This window comes from Pangasianodon hypophthalmus, chromosome 24, assembly GCF_027358585.1.
Source record: "Pangasianodon hypophthalmus isolate fPanHyp1 chromosome 24, fPanHyp1.pri, whole genome shotgun sequence".
NCBI lineage: Eukaryota > Metazoa > Chordata > Actinopteri > Siluriformes > Pangasiidae > Pangasianodon > Pangasianodon hypophthalmus.
Window position 1 is genome coordinate 16,920,833 of NC_069733.1, and position 25,045 is coordinate 16,945,877.

The following is a 25,045-nucleotide window of genomic DNA, read 5'->3' on the forward strand; positions in this document are numbered from 1 at the left end:
GTAAGTTAGTCCATTCAAGTTAAAACCTTTTAATGGAAAATGATTTTAGAGAAAAGATACATAAACAACTAACACTTTTAGGTCAGCAGAACATTGTTCTGAACGTTACAATGTAGGGCACAATTTTGTCATTTTGTATTATAGTACAGAATATCCAGTACATTTATGAAATCCCATAATGCACTGCAATAGGTGTAGCATTCCCTGAAGGATCCCCTAAATGAACTTTTGATTCCTTGAACATTTGTTCTTTCACGTTGTCTGTGCATTGGTAATAAATGTTCCTGCAACGTTGCTGCAACATTTACTTATTTGTATGAATAACACTGTTTTCATATTTGTAGAGTGTTTCATTTAGACACTAACTTATTGTGGTGCATTCTGGGATTTCTCAATATTCAGCTCTATCATTATATCCTAGACCACACTGTATGCACTACACTATAGTACATTATTTTGGGTGTTTTATCATTATATAGTCTGCAAAGAGAGTGTGTATTTATGTAATTATAAAATCCCACAATGCAGCGCATCAGTTTAATGTCCAAACAGCACATCCTAGAATATATCCTAAATGCTAAATACACATTGACGTATGTAGGGAACAGAGAATTGGACACTATTTAGGACGCATGACCAAAATGTAAAAGCTCACAACTGTACAGTAACCTATATGATGTATGTGTGTTTTTTTTTTTTTTAAGGATATACAGTATTCTTTGTCTCTTTTTTTTTTTTTTTTTTTTTTATTTTATATAAGGGCATTGTGAAGCAAACCAATATGACATTCAAGGTTTTCACTCACCATAATGTCTAGCTCATTTCTGGATTAACAAATGGCATGTACATTTTGAATTATTTTTTAAGAAAAACAGTACAAAAAATCTGTCTACAGATAATGTATGCACCTTCAAGTTATTAAGAATTGCATTTGAACTGAATACATGAGTAGTTGTAATCTTAGTCAAGCTATTTATACATAAAACACAACTTTGTAAAGGATATTCCTGTTTGTTTACCTTCATTAATGAGCTGAAATTTTATTTTGTATGTGTGTGTATATATATATATATATATATATATATATATATATATATATATATATATATATATATATATATATATATATATATAAGGAGATATTATGAAATAAGTTCTAGAATGTTATTGATTAATTGCATTTATTGTACATACATTATAATATTTAGGACATTTTGATTTCTCCTGTATTTTAAAAACTATGTTGTTTGTCTTATTTTCAGTTATTATTTATTTACCCGTTTTTATTTTATTGTCTTTTATTGTTATGTCGTAGTTATTATTTGGTTCATTCATTTTTGTTTTTTTGTAAATTTCTTCATATAATGATTTTCAGTGTGTAATATGACGCTCTCGTTTTGTCTAATTAAAACTAAAGAAATTAACATAAATTTACTAATCATTCTCTGACCTACACACAACAACCGGCCTCTATTGACGATCGGCGCTACAACGTGAAGCGCCTGTCGCGCCTTTATGACGTAGAACTTAAGCAACTCAGGGCAAGATGGCGGCGTCCTTTAGGGCTGTGATGCGAAAAGCACTTCATTGCTCAGCTCCAAATGTCAAGTCTGTGTGTAGAACCAGAGTTAAAAGTTCACTCTATTCCGCAGAAGTGTCGATATGTCGAAGCTACGCCGGAGTTTCGGAAGGAAAAAGCGTCCATTTTGGCTTCGAGACGGTGACAGAAGAGGAGAAAGCAGAAAGAGGTGTGTGTGTGTGTGTGTGTGTGAGAGAGAGAGAGACAGAGACAGAGAGAGGGATTTATCACATTTAAAATTAAGTGTTTAAATCCTAATCCCATTCAGCTTAAAAACATACATTTTCCCCTTTTCCTGATAAAAAGATACTGTATAAATTGAAGTTGTTATTATTATTGTTATTATTATTATTATTATTATTATTATTATTATTAAAGACCTTGGGTTTTAGTTCGGCAGATATATAAACAAATAAAATATGCAATTTCACTGTTTACCACATCAAACTCTAAACACTTTAAGGTAAAGTTTTCTTTTTTTCATTAATACCTGACTGTCATATTATTAAAATATTTTAATATTCACAGTAGAATCATAGAGTCATAACGAATAAGCAGAAAGTGCACTTATCCTCATAATCACGGCTATGATCAGAGTCAAGTCCCCTTTATCTGTGTAGCACATTTAAAGTCAGCAAGCATCGTCCAAAGTGCTGTTCAATAAAATCAAGTAACAACAAGGAAATAAAATACAAGTAAAATAAAGTAAATAAAGCAGTTAAATCATTAAAACTACACATGAAAAGACACGACAAAACCAAGATCTTGATGCTAAAGACCTTTAAAAGACTGAACCCCTTGGAAGAATAAGTGCGTTTTTAAATTGGATTTTAAAATGTCTTGGATTTTAAATGCCTTTACACTGTTCCATAATCTCAGAGCTGTAACAGAAAAAGCCCAGTCACAAGTCCAGTGAATATTTTCAAGTAGCTGGTTAGAAGAGCTTAAAGCTCTAGAGCACAGCTACACAGTCCTGCTTTTCCCTGCTGTCATACACCCACTGATGATTACTTTTTTTTTCTTATCCAGAGTGACTTATATTTATCTCATTTATGCATCTGTAGCAGTTGAGGGTTAAGGGCCTTGCTCAAGGGCCCAGCAGTGGCAGTGCTGTGATTTGAACTCACGACCTTCCGATTACCCAAATGTTTTCACATATCCCAGCTTGTTAAGAAGCTGGGGTCAGTGCGCAGGGTCAACCATCATACCGTGCCTCTGGAGATATGATTATACCAACAGTGGCAGCTTGGCAGTGCTGGGGCTTGAACCCCCGACCTTCTGAGCAGTAACCTAGAGCCTTAACTGTTGAGCCATTATACATAATTAATCAGTGAATTTACAGCCCCTCTTGAGTTAGTGTGTGTGTGTGTGTGAGTTAGTTAGTGTCAGTGTCAGTGTCAGTGTTAGTGTTAGTTAGAGCAAGGAAAACACTAAAATGTGCAGGACAGGGGGTTCTCCAGGAGGACCAGGGCTGGGAAACTGTGCTCTAACGTACCCCTAGCTGTGATGTTCTGCATGTTCACTGTTTGAGCAGGCAGCACTGGTACTAGAAATTGTGATTTAAATCAGATAACTGCTTTTTTAAATGTAGCGTAATATATAAAATGTTGTGTTTAAATTGACAGTCAGTGTTTACAGCATTTCACTCTACTGATGCTGTTGTCAGTGTTCTGTACTTATTCATGAGTAAATGGGGCCATCTACAGGCGACATCATGTCACTGCAATAGCAGTTAATTAAGCTGGAATGAAAGCTGGACATGTGAAGCAAGTTAGTCCTTCATACTTTCAGTATTGTACACTCGCTTTATTCTTCATTTTTATGAAATTTGCATATATACATTGCTGTGTTGCAGTCTGCACACATCTGTACCAATTGCAGCAACTAGCAGACAGCCAGTGTTCAGATCTTTAATACCTCTTATTTTATTTTTCTTTTCCTATTCTACTCTTCTTAGTTTTTGCTTGCTACAATGTGTCAGTTAAAGCAACTACCAAGTAAATCTGACTTAACTTATAAATGTAATGATCCCAGAAGCATGAAAAAGGCTCAATTCTGATTTCCAAATTCGACTCTGACTCTGGTTTCGATTCTAACTCGGATTTGATTCAGAGTCTGATTCTGATTTTGATGCTGATGCCTGACTGTGATTTTGACTCTGACTCTGGTATTGACTCTGAATGTCTCTCTTTTTTTAAATTATAATTTTGTCCTTTTTATTTATTTTGATTCTGACCGTATGTAACATTACAACCTGGAAACTGAACACAAGTTTCTTTTCTTAAAATTTTTTGGACTAGCTCTGTTCAGTTTCTGCAGCATCTAGGTACCACAGACGTCTCTGTAACTCCAACAAGGCCTCATGCAAGAGAGTGAAATCCTGGGGTCTCACATGTGTGTGTGTGTGTGTCTTCCTCAGTGTATAAAGTGTTTGAAAGTGTTGCTCAGAAGTATGACGTGATGAACGACGCCATGAGTCTGGGCATCCATCGGCTGTGGAAGGACGCACTGCTGCGTGTGATGAATCCTCAGCCTGGGTTACGCCTGCTGGACACGGCCGGAGGCACCGGTACACGCGTTTAATTCATACGGCATACAAAACTATAAAAAGAGAAATGGGTGATAATAAAATACACAGAAATAAAAGGAAAAATGAACATATAAATACAAGTAATGACATGAAATACTGTAACTGAAAATAGAATAAAATGAAAGATAAAATAAACACTGGGCACAGCAATAATCATCTTGGTATGCTTTATTTATTAGTCTCTGATGAAGAAAGGTGTGTGTGTGTGTGTGTGTGTGTGTGTGTGTGTTGTCTAGGTGACATCTCGTTCCGTTTCCTGAATTACACACGTTCAGTGCGTGAGAGGCAGCTGCGTCAGAGAGCGCGGGTCAATCAGACGCCTTCGTGGCAGGACATCTCCAGCAGTTACGGCTCAGAGGGGGCGGAGCTTCCAGAATCCCGAGCGGTGGTGTGTGACATCAATAAAGAAATGCTGAAGGTGGGGAAAGAGCGGGCGGAGAACGCAGGAATCACCACAGGTACTGTTACTTTAATAGACAGAACAGTATTTCCTTTATACCATTACATCAAACCGAATTTATCTAGTGTGTTTGTTTATTTACTCACACACATAAGCAGTGCAGTAGAAGAGGGTTGTTCTGTTCTGTTGTTGTTCCCTTCTATTGTTGTTGTTCTAGGGGTGTAACCATACACTCCGATCACGATTCGATTCACATTGCTAGGTTCCCAATTCGATATTCTTGTAATATTTTGGACAAAACTTAAACGAAGAAAAATTATGACTGAAAAGACTTTTTCAAAATTTCTGAATCATAAAAAATGAAAACACAATGTGCAGTTTTATCTGTATAAACCTGGAAATGAAAAATTGCTATGAGGTTTAATATTGTAAAAAAAATGTACTGTCGGTTTATCATATCTCAAAAATAAGTAAATGAATAAATGTATAAATTCTCCACAAAATTTGATTGGCACCTGTGGTGTCACTTTAGCTGGAAATAGAGCTCCAAAGTCGGCTAAAATGGCAGATTTCCATGGTCTCTTTCTCAGGCACTGTAGATCGCAGAGGCATGGAGCTGGTGTTGCTTGAAAGTTACTCTTTTTAACAGATATAATGTGGTTGTGTAACTGTGTAACGTGTGTTGGTTGTTGTGATCCGGAGCTATCGGCCAGAGGATTCCCGTCTCAGTAATGGTGCGGGCTCACCATGAAAGAATGTGGTCATGTGACCAGCGTGCTCTCTATATATTGTAACTGTATGGGTTGTGCAGATTGGAATCTCTGGTGTTTAAACAGTGCATTTTCATTAGCTGCATAATTAATAGTATGCTGATATCGCACATTTCCATGATGCACATTGTCACATTTTTGGATAGCAGTGCATCGTGGCATGATGTGTTGTTACATCCCTATTCAGTTCTGTTGTTCCATTATTATTTTTTTTTTAGTAGTTATATTGTTGTGTTCTATTATATTCTAGTCTATTTTGCATTTTGTTGCTATTTTATTCTATTGTTTATCTGTTGTGTTGTGTTGTTCTACTCTATTCTGTTCTATTATATGGTGTTTTTTGTTCTATTCAGTCATTCTTTTCTGTTCTAATGTTGTTGTTTTATTGTGTAGTTCTGTTCCATCATTGTGTTGTTGTTCTGTCCTTTTGTTGTTGATGTTTTCTTTTGTTGTTGGCTCATCAAACAAATACGTTGCTCTGTAGGTTACAATTCCCTTAACCCGTGAGCTTATAGTCCTTAACTAAACACCTACAAGTTGACCAACATCACAGGGGCTGTATTGTAAAGTGGACAGTAATAATACAGATGTTAATAAGTACAGCTGTGCACTATATTTTAATGATACATCAATGTGTGTGTGTGTTGTGTGCAGGGTTGTCGTGGGTAGTGGGTGACGCTGAGGAGCTTCCATTTGACGATGATCAATTTGACATTTACACCATCGCATTCGGCATCCGGAACGTCACTCACATTGAGCAAGTAAAGACAGTTTTCATTAGTTAGTATACAAATTCTCTATAAATCTGTAGTCTAATAAAGGAGGGAAATTATATAGAATATTTATTATCTATTATTTACTGAGCAAATCCTCCTTCAGTGTTAAAGTTATCACATGCATAAAGTTAACTGTTCAATATTCTTTTTTTAAATTTATTTTATTTATTATATTTTTATTATTTATATATATTTTATTTTACTTTCTGCACTGAGAGTACTCACTCAATTTCGTTGTACATTCATTGTTACAATGACGATAAAGAATTACTTACTTACTTACGTAGACAATCACATCAGCAAAATTGCAAATCATAAGACTCAAATGATTCAATGAAAAGAAACTATTGCTTCAGATTCTACTGCTAAACTGTTGTTTCCAAATGTACACCCTCATACATCTCTTTTATACTCCAGACAACACTTTCTGTTTGTGCAACACACTAATTTGTATTTTTTATATATATATATATATATATATATATACAGTACTGCGCAAAAGTCTTAGGCGCCCTATTTTTTTAGTACAAACTGTTATAGATGTTTATTTTCTGACTTCTACATTATTGATTCAGTAAAAAAAAACATTTTAGATTCCAAACATTAGTTTTCCAGCACAAAATGAAATGTTATAGAAAAATGTTTGTATGTCAGTAAAGAAAGCAGCAGATTCCATAAGAGACACTTTTCAGATAAAAACAGAATGAAGGCTGCTGGGTTTCGCTGCAGAAATAAGAAGCGAGTCGACAGTCAAAGTCTCCAGAAGAACTGTGGCTGCTTCTGCAAGATGCTCAGTAACACTTCCAGCTCATTTCCTTATAAAACTGCACACACTGCACCTCAGATACTGCTTTATTTTTTTAAAGCGAAGGATCGTCACACCAAATATTGGCTTTGTTTCATTAATTACAGTTTACTGCTCTTTATAGTATTTTTTAATGTAGAAACATTTAATTTCATTATTTCTGAAGGCATCTTTACTCTACAGCAAATATAGGACAATCTTTTTTCTTCTTCGCTAAGAGCTGAAGTTTGAGAAGAATTATTTTTTACCCAGCATAACAATAAGTAAAATACACAAAGCATACTTTTCTACATTATCTTTACTATTACAAAAAAAAAAAAAAAAACACAGGTGAGCTTTAATAAAAATATTCATAATAGGACTGGTTTTGTGTACTTGTATAGGTGGAAAAGGACAGTGAATCTTTACATGGTGTTTGTGTGTGTGTGTGTGTGTGTGTGTGTTTAGGCTCTGCAAGAAGCTCTGCGTGTGCTTAAACCAGGCGGGCGCTTCATGTGTCTAGAGTTCAGTAAAGTGTCCAACCCTCTCCTGTCCAGGTCAGTGATTTTATTTTACCTTAAAATAACAATTTGGTCAAAAACGAATAATCAGCTTCTGAGTGGTAACAATAACTCCCATCACACCACCCAGTTGTTGATTATTTTCCTACAAGAGCATGCAAAGGAAGTGTTGTAGTCTATGTTTGAAATTAAATGTAACAATGTAGTTCATTTATTTTGGGGTTTCGGCGTCAGTGAGCTTGTTGGTGCGAGGGACGGGTAAGTTGTAATAATGTTGTTGCTGATAATGTGTTTTGCAGGCTCTATGATGCCTACAGTTTCCAGATGATTCCAGTTCTAGGCGAAGTGATTGCAGGAGACTGGAAGTCGTATCAGTATCTGGTGGAGAGCATCCGCAAGTTTCCAGATCAGGTAACTGTAAAGGGCTGGTAAGACTGGGTGTTGCTCATGTCACCTTGAGTAAGAGCATCATTCTCTAGATCAGTGTTTTCCTCAAAATGGATGAATGGTTTGTTGATGGATGGATGGATGGGTGGATGCTTTGTTTGATGGTTGGCTGGTATATTGGACTGATTGAAAGATGGATGTATGGATGGTTTGATGGTTGGATGAATGGTTTGTTTGTTTTATGGATGGATGGTTTGTTGAATGAATAGTTTGTTTGATGGATGGATGGAATGTTTGATGGTTGGATGAATGGTTTGTTTGTTTTATGGATGGATTGTTTGTTTTATGGATGGATGGTTTGTTGGATGAATAATTTGTTTGATGGATGGATGGAATGTTTGATGGTTGGATGAATGGTTTGTTTGTTTTATGGATGGATGGTTTGTTTGATGGATGGTTTCATGGCTGGATGGATTGTTAGATGGATGAATGAATGGATGGATGGGTGGTTTATTTGATGTATGGTTTGTTTGTTTGCTGGATGGATGTATATTTTGTTTGTTGGATGAATGAATGTGTTGATTGATGGATGTTTGGTTTGTTTGTTAGATGGACAGATGGATAGTTTGATGGATGCATGTTTTTTTTGATGGATGGTTTTGTGTGTTTGTCAGATGTATGGTTGGATTAATAGTTGTGTGTGTATTAATGTGTTAATTCATAATACAATTAGTAAGATTAATAAAGAAATCAGTGCTGACGCTAACGGGTCCTGTACAAAAAACTGCTGCTTTACGAATACACTTTTTTTTTTTTTTTTTTTTTAAACAGGAAACATTTAAAGAAATGATCGAGGACACTGGTTTCTTCCGAGTGCAGTACACTAATCTCAGCGGAGGAATCGTCGCTCTTCATTCAGGGTTCAAGCTTTGATGGATGTCTCAAACACACACACGGATGGAGTATGTGATGCACACACACACACGGAGGAGAAGACGAGTTGATGTTGTATGAGAGATAAACTCATTGCACTCTGTGTGGAGAAGTTCTGCAGACGTAACGGACACAACGCTACGTAGCTGTATGCAACCTCGTAATACAGAAGCTCCACGGAAATCAGGACGATTCATAAGTCATGTTTAAAGGACTAATTTGGCCAAAAATGAAATGTCTCTCAGATGCAATCAGTGTGAATTTCGCTTCTTTAGTTTTCCACTGCCGTTAATGTAGCTGAGTAAGGGACATCTCTAGCTACCAATTTAGCGTTGAGTTCTTAAGGTCTGAAAGACAATTAATTGCTTAAAATACACACCAAACCTGTTGGAATTTGCATTAAAATATTTTTAACACAAATGCTGATCTGAATTTAATTTTAAATTTACACGTGTAAATTACGTTACATTCATTTTATCACGCACGGCCTCGAGTAAAACAATATGATAAAATGAAATGTTGTTATTATTATTATTATTATTATTATTATGGTTAACAGTTTCCTACATTACCCACAGTGCTGTTCGACTACCTGCTGATTGTTGTGCAGTGGGATTTAGACCTTGCTTCATCTCTGCTTAAAAAGAGCAATGCAGCAGAGCTTTGCAGCTGATTTATGCTTCTGTGAGTGCACGTGTGTGAGCACTTCAGGGCGTGGTGTGTGCAGACGCTACATAGTTTGAAGTCTTCATTCTTGCAAGTAACATGAGCATGTCCCCTGGGGGCAGCGTCGCATGAACCAAAGCAGAATTTACAGAAAAAATAAAGAACTCTCAGAAGCCAAAAACAAAGGAGATTTCCATCTTTCACTGTAGGAATAATAAATAGAAGGCAACATGGGTGTAACTTTGTTTTATAAAGTGCTGAGGAAAGAATGAAACCTTGCGTCATTAATTATAAACCACGTGAATTCTCACAGAAAGCACAGCATTTTCACTTGAATGTTCAATTTAACTATTTAATTCAGTTTATTCCGATTTTTTTTTATTGTATTGCTATGGATTTCATTCCATATAGTGTCCTTACTGGGAGGACATTAGAAGAAAAAAGAAAGTAAAGTGTTTGATGTTCGAAGTTTAAATTGGCCATTATTATGAGCTCCAGTAGGTATAAAGTCTCGTGCTTTTAATTCACATCGCAGAATCATGACTGTAGTTTTAATGCCTCTGCCACTAGGTGGTGGATGTCTGACATAGTTGTTCGTAAATAGTTTCCTTCCTGTCTGTCATACAGAGATGTTACATACACTTTCAAGGCCCATTTCCTGGCTGTCTGAGACTGTTGCGTCAGTCCATCTGTCAGTCCATCAGGAGGACATTTACGTTACTGCAATATCTCAAAAATAAGTGGTTAAATGTAGGATGTGTAGACACTTATCCTTGTTACCACCAGGTGAACTGACCAGATGTTGCCATTGATCTAACCATGGTCAAGGTATATTTTAAGGGTATTTAAGGCATACAAATGAGTGACCAGGAGGACTAGTGCTCTTGGCGGCTGAAGCATCCCAGTTGATGCTGTTGGCGTTGACTTCGGCTTGTTTGTAAATAAATCATTTATACAATAACGTGATTATATCGCCATGTGTGACGTGAATATGAAATACAGGAGAAAACCCTGATAAACTGGCTCGTGCTGTTTATTCATAGCTGTCTATATGAGAGGTTTATCTTATAGGAGATATTTTATTAAAGATTATGTGAATATATCTATACTGACTTTTTTTTAGAAAGTGGTTTTCACCTGTTTCTATCCCGAGGTGTTATGTTTAACAATTTTCAAGAGGCTGTAATTTTATTGTTTACAGGTAAGATGTATTTGGAACAATATTAATTTTGAAACCCGCATATTGTCTCATCACAGTGTTCCGGATACGCAATCAGACACACATTCCCAAACTTTGGAACAGCAATTGCCAGACTCCTCTGTTCATTTTGACCTCCCTAACGCACAGTATTAATTTAGTGAAAATTGGAGAACGATGAAATTTTCACCCAAAAAAACACAAAGGCTAACCCCTTACCATTTTTAGTATACCATTGTGTAGTACAGTAAGGTTTAGTAGAGTAAGTAGGTATAATTAATAAAATTATTCTATTGTACAATAGTAAATAGAATATGGTATGGTATAATAGATAAATAGATAATAGATAAAATTGTTATAGTATAGTACAATAGATAAAATAGTACAGGAAATAAAATTGTTATAGTATAGTACAGAATAACAGATAAAATAGGTATATTTCCATCAAAACCTGTACACTGCATGTGTAGTTTAACTGAAATGAACTGTATATGTTGAGTGTAATATATTGGAAATGAGAGGCTCAGATCTCAGCACTGGAACATAATCGGACGAAACTAATCAGACTCGTCTGTTCATTTTGACCACCCTAACTCACGGTATGAATTTGGAGAAAATCGGAGAACGATGAACTTTTCACCCAAAAAACACAAAGGCTAACCCCTTACCATTTTTCTATTTTGGGTGAAAAATTTGACGTTTTCAGATCTTCCCCAAATTCACACTGTGCGTTAGGGAGATCAAGACTAACACAGGAGTGCAAATAGTTTTGTTCTATAATGCTCCAAAGCTGAGATACAGTATCATATAGTATAGTATAGTATAGTACAGTAGATCAAACAGTAACAGCAATGTGTAGAATAGTACGGTTTAGTAGAGTAAGTAGGTATAAATGTTATATTCTAGGACAGTAAAATATAGTACAGCATGGTATAGTATGTTATAGTAGATAAAATTGTTATAGAATATTATAATAGATAAAATAGGTAAAATATACTTTACTACAGTACAATAGATAAAATTATCATATAATATAGTACAGAATAACAGATAAAATAGGTATATTTCCATCAAAATCTGTACACTGCATGTGTAGTTTAACTGAAACTGACCATTAAAATGTTTAAATTTGTGCTTCCCAAAACTGTATATGTTGAGTGTAATATATTGGGAATGAGAGGCTCAGATCTCAGCTCTGGAGCAGGATCAGACGAAACTAATCAGACTCGTCTGTTCGTTTTGAGCACCCTAACTCACGGTATGAATTTGGAGAAAATCGGGAGAACGATGAATTTTTCACCCAAAAAACACAAAGGCTAACCCCTTACAATTTTTCTATTTTTGAGTGAAAAATTGACGTTTTCAGATCTTCCCCAAATTCACACTGTGCGTTAAGGAGATCAAGACTAACACTGGGGTGCACATAGTTTTGTTCTATCATGCTCCAAAGCCGAGATACAGTATCATATAGTTTAGTACAGTATAGTATAGCCCAGTAGATAATATAATAATAATAATAATATGTAGTATAGTACGGTTCCTGTGTACAGACTAGCACAGAATTGCACTTAGTTTTGTTCCATCACCCTCTAAAGCATGGATGCTACACACCTCCTGGCGCTATTTCTATTTCTACTGGAAAATGGATAATGGAGAAGAAGAAAAGAAGTTCGCTTGCTGTTTTTTGGCGCTCACAACAAAACTATTATTATTACTTATGTTTGTGATCATTGAAATTTCTCTTTCTTATTAAAGGTCATTGAAACTGCATTAACAATAACAATCTCTCTACAAATATTCAATACAACACAAATATTTGTATATAAATAAATATGTGTAGTGTGTTTCAGGGTGGAGTTTTTCCTTTAAGCAAACCATTTTAAATATTAATATCAATGTACAGAGAAAGAGAGACTAAAAAAAACAAACACACAAAGAAAGACACAATCAAAGACACACACAAGGATTTTCAATTGAATAAAACCATATAATTTTTCCAAATCTTTGTACACTTTGTTACAAAACTGTATAGTACTAAAATCTTAAAAGCGGTTTTTGGTCAGAGGATATTTAATCATCTCGTGTGCAATTACCATGTATTTACAAAGTTTTCATATTAGTGATCTCCAAAGCAAACACTCCAAAAACTTCTTCAGACACTCTGAACATAAGACATGGCTTACAGATAAATATATTAGTCAATAAATATTCAGAGAACATATTTCCATTTATGAAATGTGCTGCTATACAGATACAGAAATATACACGGCTTAAGCTCTAGCCTGTTTAACATCTGAAGAATGAGAAATGATGGAGAAAATAATTATATCTTTAAAAAAAATTACAAAATATTAATTTTTGTACATATGTTCTTTTATACAATCTTCTTAAGTGCTACAAACAATACAAAAATTAAATAGTGACTCAAGTACCCCAAAAATGCTATATTCATTTGCAGTACATAACTCTATGGAAGGCAAGATTAGACTCTTTTGTGTTACAGCACTGTAATAGTCAACGTATAAATAAAGTTCTTTTCAAAATGTCCGCCTGTGAAAGCCGTATGGGTACATTTCATAGAAACAGCATAAAATATTCTGTAAAAAAACAGAAAGGCATGGTGTGTGTGTTTGTGTGTGTGCGCGCAAGTGTGATGTCATTTTATAATTATAATTCCAAAGTGTGTGTTTTAAGGAAAAAAAAAACAAAACTGCATTTGTGTCTCCTTAAACCGGTATGCTTTGGCCTTCTCAGTCTAACTGTGAACATGTGTGTTCTTTAAAACGTAATTTAAATTAAAGGAAAAAAAAAAAAAAAAACACGCAAATGCACCAAACACCCAAAATATTTCCTAAAAGAAAGAAAGAAAAAAAAAAGAGCCAAAACAAAAATGCAAAAAAAAATTCTTGAATACTCTGTTTATTAAAATTTCTTGTTATATAAACTGTTTAACTGCACGTCGGAGACTAGCTAAACTTTGGTGTATAGTACAGACAGCTCAGTAGTCTCCTGCTTATATTAATAAAACAACAACAAAAAAGTGTTAATCTTGGTCTGTTTCTGTACTAATGAGGCAGTGACCCTGAGAGAAAAAGGAGAGGACGAGGTGAGATGGGACGATGTGATGGACGTTTTCAAGTTCCCCTGAAACAGCCCACACCCAGCTTCCTCTGAAATGTTCGGTTTTGGTTTTATTTATCTAAGTGATAATGATATAGCTAGCATTTCTGACTGTAATAATTAATAATTATGAAGTACTCATACACCTAATTTGTCAGCTGTGAAAGGTGAGAATCTTCGTTTTTGCAAATTTTAGCTAGAGCAAGCTATGTGCTTTCTTTAATATTTAACATACCCTAAAGTTTATAAGCCCTGTTGTCATGTGGAATTAAAACCCCTTGTGTTGCGTGTTTTTTTTAATAGCCTTTTAGTCGGTGTGGCTAAGATTCTGAAGGCCACAGGAATGAAGAGCATCAGCTAATAATGAAACCACACTTCAACCGAAGAAAAATTATTTCCATTTCAGAAGTACACTTCAAGACGTGTGAGATGAATTTTTAATGGAGGGAAAACCCTCATACGACTGAATTCATAAGAAAAGCTATGACTGATAACTCCGCCCCCACCTTAAATGTTAGCCATTCACAACTCTTAATACGTGCAAATTCTTATGAACTTTGTAATCGTGAGACCGCTCTAGTTTTTTCCCTTACAACCCGGAGCCCTCAGCTGTAGATTTGCTCATTTTAAACTGAGAGGAAAACAGCGCTCTTGCTTCCTCGTCTTGTTGATGTTGATATGTTTGACCTCTGCATTGTCCTGAGGTGAAAAAACCTTGATTAGTGTCTAAGGAAGTCCTGTTCTGTCCTGTTAGAAGGTTTGTTTGAGGCTCGGAAACGAGACCCAATTCGCAGTCCGTGTCCTCAGGGATTATGGGTATTCGCTGAGCAAGTTCGCAGCATCCTTGTCCCGAGCAGCCATCGCTGTCCGTTTGGGCGTAGTGTACATTTACTGAATAATCCTCAGCATAACGTCCGACGCTTCCTCGGTGTACTTTCATTTCTGTGTAGAAGCAGCAAGGTAGTCCGTCATAGCTAGCACGCTCAGCAGGTGACATCAGTTCATTGCTAGCGGTGTAAAAGTTCTGCGCAGATGCAACGGACACATTTTGAGGCTCGGCGCCTCGTCGGCAACGTCCCACCCCGTCTGCTCCGTCTTGTCCTTTACACTCCACATTCAATGGAGGAACCTCAAAACAGCAGCTACATGCTGCCCCTTGTTCCCCACAATGCTCCATGGTTCCCTCTAGGGCTGTAGGTGAGGTAGTGCTAGTGATTTCCCTGGTTTCCAGTGACGAGTGGCTACTACAGTTGGGCTCGATGCTGCAATTCGATAGCTGGTCCCCCGAATTGTAGCATGGTCCTACAGGAGGCGGAATGCAGTCTGTACCTCCTGAAACAGGAGCCAATATGTCGTCACTAATGGACGAAGTTGCTGGGAATCCTGTACTGGATTCTCCAGCCACTCCACGGCAGGGACTCTTGCTCCGATAGACATACGGATCGTAGTCGCTACTTAGAGAACTTCGAAAAGTAGAGCAGCTTCCATAAACGCCCTGGTTGCTCACTTCCGTGCAATCCAACATAGAGTCACTGGAAGAGCAATGGCATCGTCCTGAACTGCTGCTACTGCTGCTGCTATCACTGCCGGGACAATCTGCGAGATATCCACTACACACAGATCGTCCATGTCCATGATAACATCCGAGCCCCGAAGTGCTTCCAGAGTCCACTAGACGGGAAGAGGAAGGTGCTGCCATGTGCACCAATGTAGGGTACAGAAGTCCAGGTTGGAAGGATCGAGTGTGGCCCTTGTGGGTCGTGCTACCGGGCTGACCTTCCTGCTGGGGAAACGTCAACCCTTGGAAGTAGTAGTGCTGATACATAGTCTCGTACTGCGAGAAACAAGCAGCACGAGAGAAGTTGCGAGGAAATTTGGGGCGTTTGAAGGCATGTGGTTGAGGGTAAGGTAGTGCTCGATGCTCTAGGGTGCAGTGATGAGGGTTCATACCATGGTAACTCCGAATGAAATTAGACTGCGAAGGGTAGAGGTTCTGATCCGGATGTTGGTCCACTGTTAATACAGTAATTGGGTTCCCGTGAGGATCCATGCTAGTACGTGTTGGAAACGCAGTCACTTGCCCAGCTCGATGCACTCTTCCTGGGTAGTGAACAGGGAGAACTACCCTTGGCTGTCGACTGTGGAGCCCCGGGTTCCCCGGGTCCATGCACACGGGGCCAGGGTTTCCTTTCTTTTGCTCTGTGTGTGGCAGGGGGGGGAGGGAACAAAAGTTAAATTTTGCATACACATAGAAAGGGTGGCAGGTACAAGGTTTAGATTTAAGGGCTCACCGATGATGTTATGCCTGCAGTGTGGACAAGTGTGATGCTGCAGAAGCCATGGATCCACACACTTCTTATGGAAACGATGCGCACAAGGGATCACCCTCAATTCCTGGAGTGGACAAGAAGGTAGTAAGGAATCAGCAGGGTCTTTTAATAATCTGCAGCTGTATTTGTCTAAATTCTGACCTAGACTTGGTCTTGAAATCATACCAAAGAGGGATTTTGGAGCCTTCGGTTACATTACAACCAATTAAGCTCTAAAAAGACTGCAAAGGTCCTGAATCCTCCACTGCACAGGTTCCCAACCCTCTCCTGGAGAACCCCTTGTCCTGTACATTTTACTGTTTACCCCCACACACTTCAAATGTTCGTTAACTGATTAGCTGAATCAGTAGAACAAGCAGGTGCTAAAGGACTAGAGTTGGGAATCTGTGCTCTACTGTAACAGAAGAGTTGTGTCACTGGACTGCTGAGGCAACCCCCCACCCCGTGATGAATCATGTCTTCTCCCTTCCGCCTGGCCTTTTGTTGCTTTTATTCATCACTAAAGCAAAAAAAAAAAAAGCTTTTGTTCCCTTTGAGTCTTTTATAAGCCCACTTCCTGTACGCTACCCAGGCGCCCTGCTTTGTGGCTTGTTTTTATTTAACATGACACACAACCCACAAGACAAAAAAAAAAAACAACCAAAAAAAAAAAAACAGTCTAAACTCAGTGACACGTTTGTCCTGGGATGACTGGAGTGGCAAAACTGGCACGAGGACACACAGTTTGTTCTTTTTTTAAAGTTTGGTATAATTGTCTCCCTGTTTGTCTTGGCCTTTCCTGTACTTTAATGCACTTTAAATGTATGGCAGGTGCTGTATAAATAGCTCCTGAAAGCTGATGTGCAGTGCATTTAAATATGAAATGATAAAAGTCAAAGCTTTACTTTTTATCTTTTACTCTTTAATAATAAAATGTTAGACTGTAATGTGCTGCACTTATAAGTTGCTTTGAATAAGAACATCAGCCAAATCCATAAATGTGTTTAAAAAAAAAAAAAAATGCTAAGTAGTATTACATGCTAACAGGCCTGATCTTGATTATTATTATTTTTTTCAAATATATGAGGCTTTTCCAAAATAGAAAATTCATAGAACTTTCCAGAAATAGTTGGCCAAGCTTTTGTGTGTGTCCTGATTGACTGAGAAGAGCCTTTACCTCTCCATCGATGTATTTCTCGAGGCAGATGGCGCAGTCTGGCGTTGAGCTGCTGCTCAGAGAATCCAACGCGCCACAGCTGCTCTCACGCTGACCTTTAACCTTTGCTTTAAACTTTCGGGTCTCCATTTTCTCCAGAGCCTGAATGGCCATCCTGTTCATAGAGCTCTGGATGGAAAAGACAGTGAGAAAATGAAGGTGTGTTAAAGATGTGCAAAATAAACAGAATTTCTTTAAAAACTGGTTTTGCTCCTGTCTTTTATATCCGCTGAGAGCGGACGCTGTGAAAGCGAGTTAGTGATTGATGGTGTAAACGGTACCTGGCTGCGTCTCTGCTTCAGTTTGATTTTGATGAGGAGGATGAGGCACACCAGAGACACCACGACGAAGAACGCCAGGAAAATCCCCATGTCAAAATACTCAGTGGGCTGCAGGCAACGTCACAATAACAGAATAAAGAAGTTTACTGATAGAATCCTGAGTAACAGTAAACACATTAAATTCTGTGCTATTATTAATAAATATTATTCATAGTTTAATATATTATGCAAGAGCCAGGGTTAAACCTACTAGTCTTTGAATTATTATTATTTTTTTGGGAAGCAGAAACACTATGTTGAACACCATGTGCTGTATGGAGATGATATTAAAACTGAATCCCACATTAACCCGACTTAACTGGCTAGTTACACACACCAACAAATGCCTGATAATAGAACCAGCAACAAAAAGAAAGCAAAGTTCACGTGGCTAATAAGTGTGTTTATTATAGTTAATATTTGCTTTATTCTTTATCTCTGTTATGTAATAGTGTTTTATGCAAGCACCAGTTCCGCAATGACAGATTACTCAAACATTTAAATGTGTTCATGGCCAATGAAGCCGTGTTTCACATCCCGACAAAGTGATTCCTTTTGTAATGAAGTAATAACACTTCACTATAAAGTGATTCCAAATCTGAACCTAAAGATTCTGATTAGAATAAAATAATTTCAGTTCTAAAAAAATTAAATTAAAATAAATGATTGATTGATAGCATGATGCTATAAAGTAATTGAGAAGGTAATAAAGTGATACTAGTGGTAATACAATGATTTTGATAAAGTGATTTGATTGATTCAAATAAAATGATTGACAAAATAATTAAAGAATCTAATAAAGTGATTACAGTTCTGATAAAAAAAAATCACTATCAGAATCAGTTTAAGTAACTGAGAATCTAATAAAGTGAATACAGTTCTGATAAACTGATTCTGATATTGATTTTTTTTAAGTAATTGAGAATCTAATAAAGTGACTCCAATTCTGATACAGAGATTTTAATAAAGTGATTCTTATAAAATTATTGAGAATCTAATAAAGTGATTCCTATTCTGATAAAGTGATTCTGATGAAGTGCGTCATATAAAATAATTAAGAATCTAATTCATTCTGGTAGTGATTTTGATTTATAATAATTTGATTCTGACAAATTAATTAAGAATCTAATAAAGTGATTCCAATTATGAGAAAGTGATTCTGATTCAGAGAAAGGGATTGTGATAAAGCGATAGTGATCGTAGGTTCTTACCCTCGGAGGCCGATGCTGGATTCTGGCTCGTGCCACTTTCTGTTTATTTACTATGTTCATCAGTTTAACAGCGTCAGCTCCTTTAACGTAGACCACCGGCCTCTTCAGGGGGTCCTCAGAGAGCTGGTTAAGCTTTACAGGAGAAAAAGAGAATCATTTAGAGGGAGGCATGTACAAAATATAAAGACAACCAGAAACAGATAGACAGAGAGACACACAGGAAGGAGAAGGGAAGGGAAAGCGGAAAAAGAGAGAGATGGGAAAACCAAGAGAGGATTTTAGAGTGATTAAGGTAAGACTTGGGGAAGGAGAACTGAAGGGATGAAGGAATAAAAAGACGAAAGAAAGAGGAAAAGGGAAGGGGGAGAAAGCAGGTATGAAGCCATGCGTTCTATTCATCTCAGCTTTACAGCGAAGAGCGGAAACAACAAAGCAAAAGTAAAGAAAGGAAACACAAGAAGAGGAGAAGAGGCGAGGCAGGACGTGGCAGCGGAGTGAGAGAAAGTACAGACAGACATGATCACCAGGTCATGTGTGGTATTAAAATGCTATTAATAAGAGAATGTACAGACTTAAGTAAAACATTATGAAGGTCACAGTGTATGATTTTCCATTATAGCAGGGGATACTGTCATATCCTTTTATAAATGTTTTTAAAGTTGAAGGAAGCAGTCGATATGGTGTAAAAAAAAAATTGTATTTAATATTTAAAAATTGTAAAATGTTAAAACTGTTTAACAATTTATATTTTATATATTATATTTTATATATATATATATTTTACTGATTTATAGATAAATAAATAATTGATCTATCTATTATTTGTTTGTTGATTATAAATATGTTTCTTCAAAATATTAAATAAATAAATAAATAAATAAATAAATAATTGTGGACATTAAATGTCAAACTAAAGTGTAGAAATGCCTTTGAGAATCACATAATATGATATTTTTTATCATATCCTCATCCCCCTGTTATATAGATAGACAAGACATATTTAAATACATTATGTTAGAATTTAAAAGTTCTGGCAATACTGTAACTTCATTTAACAATGCCACTGGAGCAAACAGATGGGCCGAGAGACAGAGACAGACAGAGAGAAAGAAAAAGATGAAGAGACAGATTCCTGACTCACTTGATCGATGGCGTCTGGATTTTCGGACACGTCGAAGATCACGGCTGTAGCTCCTCTCTGCACCGCCCTCTTCGCCTGCATGACAAGAACAAAAAAGAACTTAATGGCACTGTGGCAATAATCATTTATATGAGCAGTGAAATACTGCACTATATCCATCAGCTTTACTGAGCTTTACAAAGAGTCATTAGAGTTTCAGCAGAAGCACCTAAACCTTTAAATGATCCATCCAGCAGCATGTTCTCCTCACAGCCACTAGAGGTCACTCTTTACCTACTGTCTTAGCATTGTAACCTCTTCCACCTTCAGTGTTCAACAGTGTGATGAAGCCAAAGTGATGTTTTAGTGACACTGACAGTTTCAGCAAAGTGTAAAAGGGAAAAAAGGTAGTAAACAAATCAAAGAGAAAGATGAGATTGAAAAAACTTCCTGAACTCAAGGCAGTTAAACATGGCCCCTCAACAAAGTGTGTGCTTGTTGAAACTGTTTTTTGTAAGTACAAGCCAACAACAACAACAACAACAACAACAACAACAACAGAAAAACAGTGCTACAAAACTAAACTAAATAATTTATGGAGTGAAATTTAAAGAAACTGAAAGTGATGGTGTGCATGATGGAGAACTTTGGTGTGTGATGGAGAACACTGGAGTGCATAATGTAGAAAGCTGGTGTGTGTGTGTGTGTGTGTGTGAGGCAACACACTGGAGTGTGTGAAGGAGAACGTTGGCATGGGTGTATCTGTACATGGAGAATGTTGGCATGCATTATGGAGAACACTGACACTCATGATGAAGAACGTTGGTGTGTGTGAGACGGGTAGCACTGACGCGTGATGGAGAACGTTGGTGTGTGTGATGGAGATCGTTGTCGTGGGTGTATGTAATAGAGAATGGTGGTGTGTGATGGAGAATGTTGGCCATCTGACAAAATGCAAACCTTTTAGATACACTTTGTGATAGGTCTTGGAGGAATGATGGGGGGAAAAAAAAAGGAGAAATCTGGATGGTGAAGCTCCACTACCTACCACTTTGTGCCTCCACTACTTTGAGCTTGTTTCTGTGATAGAGACAAGAGACAGCACCCATGGGACATTTGTGTGTGTGTGTGTGTGTGTGTGTGTGTGTAAAGATATTCAGCGATACCAGAATGAGAACGAAAGATCAAAAGGACACGAGAAAGCAAACAGTGCGTGCATACACACACACACACACACACACACACACACACACACACACACACACACACAGCTTTTGATCTCTCGCTTGCTGGCATTCCTCCATCAACTCTCACCTCGATACTGGCAAAAGGAAGCGAGGATGAGAGGACAGGAAGTCCAGTATAACAGAAGCGCTCAGGGGAAGTAATCAGGATTACACAAAGTGTAGCTGTTATCAATCCACTGCATCTTACGTAACAATAATTATAACATCAATATCATCAGTTTCACACACACTTTTCAAGTCGTGAGCAAGACACCACATTTACTTAACAACAAATTAACATTCGCCATCCAAACACAGCCATCCTCCAACTAAACATGAAGGGTGACAAACACCAGTGTTCATCCAACAACTAAAACACCAACTAAATGCCAACGTCCTCAATTAAAGCTTTCTCTGGAACTTTATAATGAGTAGGGGTGGTGTGTGAGATGGGAAACATTGGTGTTTAATGGTAAAAGATGGGACAGGTTGGTTTCTGGATAAAGAACACTAACTTTTGACAGAGAATGTTGTTTGTTTTTGAACAATGTTGTTTGGCTTTGAACAAAATTTGGATGGGGAATGGTGATGGTTAGATTCCACACTGTGACGTCTGGATGGAGGCAGAGAAAGTTGGCGTCGGGATGGAGGGAGAGAGAGAGCACTGGTGTCTGGACGGAGGGAGAGAGCATCCGTGTCTGGGATGAGAGAGAGAGGGTCGATGCCTGGATGAATAGGAGAGAGCACGCAGGTATTTGGATCGATAAAGTGCTGGAGTGCTAGCACCAAAGTCTTGGAGAGTTTGTGGCTTGAGGGAAGGAGCACTCTGGTGTCTGGATGGAAGCAGAGAGAGAACACTCGCTTCTGGAAAGAGGCAGAAAGAACATTGGTGCCTGGAAGGAGGCAGGGAGAGAACACCGGCATCTGGAAGGAGAGAGATTGCCGCTGTCTGGACAGAGGCATAAAGACCACTGGCATCCGGACAGAGAGAGAGAGAGAGAGAGAGAGAGAGAGAGAGAGAGAGAGAGAATTGGCATCTGGACAAAGGCAGAGAGAACACCAGTGTCTGGCTGGAGGCAAAGACAGAGCAGGTATCTGAATGGAGAGACAATGCCGGCATTGGGAAGGAGGCAGAGGGAGCACCAGCATCTGGATGGGGAATGTTGGGCCCGACGTCCCGGCCGTTAGCATGTCCCCGGTCGTTAGCATGTTCGGCTCACTAGCTATTTTTTGGCTGTATGATGTCAGAGCAGCTGATTCACTATGATTCACGCTCATTTCCAGGTGCCTGAATCACTAACTTCTTCTGCCACTCAGCATCATCCATGATCTCTCGGGGGAAGAGAGGAGATGTAAAGATTTCCACCCATCTCTCATTTTTAGACACAGTATGGCCATTACGGACGTCTCATTAGAGCTTCAGAAGGGAGAAACTTTCACGCTAGCCAGTGATTTGAACTCAGTTTCCCAACTCCATCTATTGCTATTCTGTTGTTGGAGCCAAAAACAGCTCCATATGGAGATTATCCGCAGAAGCGGAGGAAAGAGCAGACATTACACTTGGGCAAAACACAACAAGACCAGATGACTTAATAATCATTTTTTTTCCAGATAAGACAAGTTTTGAGAGCATAATTTTTCTATGACTAATCATTTCAAAATGACCCGAGGAACTTCCCAGAAACATTGCTGTCTAGTGGAGTGAAAAGAGGGGCTGCTGTTTTTCCGTACCATCATACTGACAGTTTTTATGTACACAATGTTCTTATTTATAAGCCAGAGATCTAAAGGCAGAAACAGGCAATTAGGCGTGGGCTAGAAACTGGAAATACTGTGTACCAGGGTGCAGACGTGAAACAGGCCTTATTTACAGTTCTAACACCGAAACATGGTCATTTTTCACTACATTGACTGTAGCATTAAATTATTTTGGGACTCCTTCTACACAATATTTCTCCTTAAACGTTTAAGAGACACATTATAGAAGCATTTCTTTGTGCTTCTGTCCAGAAGACTGACTGTGTAGGCTTTGGTCTATTATGCCATTTGGTCTATTTAGTATCTCCATGTGTAAGAAATTTAAAAATTAAACGAGACATAAAATGGACACAGAGTTCTAGGTTATGTCATCTTAAAAGTCATATAGCATTAGCTTCCCATTCAGGGGATATCATTTTGTACTTTTAATTTCTCTCTTTCACCTGGACATAGCGTTCCTTTAAAAGGTATATAAATGGACCGTAAAGCACATTCCAGGTGAAAGATCTGTACTAAAGGTAGAAAACCGTGTACATGCTTGAGGGTATCGCTCCAGCAACAAGGAAAGCTGCAACAGTAGTACCATTCTTTTCCCCCAGAGAGTGTAAGCAGTGCTCATAAACCTGAGATAAAGTGTGTCTCATTCATAGCTGTAATGTATAACTGAGTATCAGGACTTTCTCTACATACACACATCTATAAACACCAGCATAAAATGCAGAGAGTTTTAGAAAGTTATCAAAGATTTAGGAGTTGTTTCTTCTCCTTCAGAAGAATTCACACGGGGGTTCGAACTCCTCGCTTCAGCTGTGTTTTGGCTCTTTTGAAGCTAGCAATCTCGGTTAATAATTAACAGATTTATAAGACAGAGAGACAGAAAGACTGAGAGAGAGCATAAGAGAAACAGATGAGATAGAGAAGAAGAGAAATGGAGACAGACAGAGAGAGAGGGCTCTAGATTTGGGCGTGCTGTGCCGAGTAGGAACTTGCCTCACGACAGCCAAATAAAACTGTTCCTTACGGCAAGCTAAAGGCCACAGTACACACACACACACACACACACACACCCCTCCTAACGCAGGTGTCCCACCCCCACCACACACACGCACACACACACACACACACGCACACAAACTAAAGAGTGTGTGTAATGCCCCAGGCTCTCCACTAAAACGCTTTGAAGGCTGAACACTGAGCAAATAGCGCTGTGAAGAACGAGTCAAAACAACGGCCAAAAAACTACTAGTGCAAAAAAAATCAATAAGCTCTTTGACACACAGAGACAAACTATTTCCTGTTCAACACACATACACCCTGTCTACACTTAGCACATGGACATATTTCAGGTTATTATACAGAATACGGCTCATTTTACTATCACATTTTAATAATATGTAAACTTATCTTTACTATGGTTATCTTTACTATGGTACTTAAACCTTACTATGGTTTATATAACAGGAAATTGCAAAACTTCATTTGGAGTGAAAGCTCTGTTCACCGTATTTTCCAGATTTTGCTAAACAGAATTAGGGGAGTGCCGTCTCTAAAGAGGACACACGTGACAGCTGTCGTAATGTGATTTCCGAATGGGACACACATCGTCTCGGGAGCACAAACACGGCTCAAAAATCACGCCTACCTAGGTGTTAACAAAAGGAACACTGTATGTGGAATACTGAGTTTTATATCACATGAATTCTCTATTCTGATTGGACAGAAAGTGTTGATTAATTTTCTATAACAGCAGCTCTGACAGTAGTTGCAACTGTAATTCAAATCACAGGCTTGTTCTAATACATCATGCACAGGGGCTTGTACGGCGGACCCTCGATATAAACAAATTTAAAAATTACATAATCACTGATATGGTGAAGTTTTTGTAAGGAGATGTTTAACATTTATGGAAGGAGTCTCCAGTGTCAACACTCCAAGTTTGTAAGTTTTCCACCACAGGAAAGTCTTCAGCACAGAGGAGATTACGCATTGCGGTTTCTTTTAATAAAATAATAATAATTGGCAGATTGCTGTGGTATAAGAGGAATAAAACACTTGTGATGGTAATAACAGTAACTCTGCTTCATCACACCACCCTGTTGTTGATTATTTTCCTATAACAGCACCACACTGAAGGCCTAATGGAGATGTGTAGGATGATAAT

The 25,045-nt window shown here is 37.9% G+C and overlaps 2 protein-coding genes across 2 annotated transcripts in view; one reads left to right on the forward strand and one right to left on the reverse strand.

Moving 5' to 3' along the window:
• Positions 1 to 1,503: 1,503 nt before the first annotated feature.
• coq5 (coenzyme Q5, methyltransferase) lies at positions 1,504 to 9,160 on the forward strand. The gene is made up of 7 exons (XM_026931109.3): positions 1,504 to 1,748; positions 3,999 to 4,148; positions 4,406 to 4,627; positions 5,994 to 6,100; positions 7,368 to 7,456; positions 7,720 to 7,831; positions 8,639 to 9,160. Exons 1-7 carry the CDS (start codon positions 1,547 to 1,549, stop codon positions 8,738 to 8,740), a joined length of 984 nt encoding a protein of 327 aa, XP_026786910.3. The 5' UTR covers positions 1,504 to 1,546; the 3' UTR covers positions 8,741 to 9,160.
• A 3,410-nt stretch (positions 9,161 to 12,570) lies between these two features.
• Positions 12,571 to 25,045, reverse strand: part of znrf3 (zinc and ring finger 3) — a 72,554-nt gene continuing 60,079 nt past the window's right edge. The window contains exons 3-8 of the mRNA XM_026931435.3: positions 19,922 to 19,996; positions 18,781 to 18,912; positions 17,531 to 17,638; positions 17,211 to 17,378; positions 16,016 to 16,118; positions 12,571 to 15,923 (exon numbers count right to left, since the gene is read on the reverse strand). Of these exons, the coding sequence (XP_026787236.3) occupies positions 14,314 to 15,923; positions 16,016 to 16,118; positions 17,211 to 17,378; positions 17,531 to 17,638; positions 18,781 to 18,912; positions 19,922 to 19,996 (2,196 nt within the window). The 3' untranslated portion in view covers positions 12,571 to 14,313. The remainder of the gene's footprint in view (positions 15,924 to 16,015; positions 16,119 to 17,210; positions 17,379 to 17,530; positions 17,639 to 18,780; positions 18,913 to 19,921; positions 19,997 to 25,045) is intronic.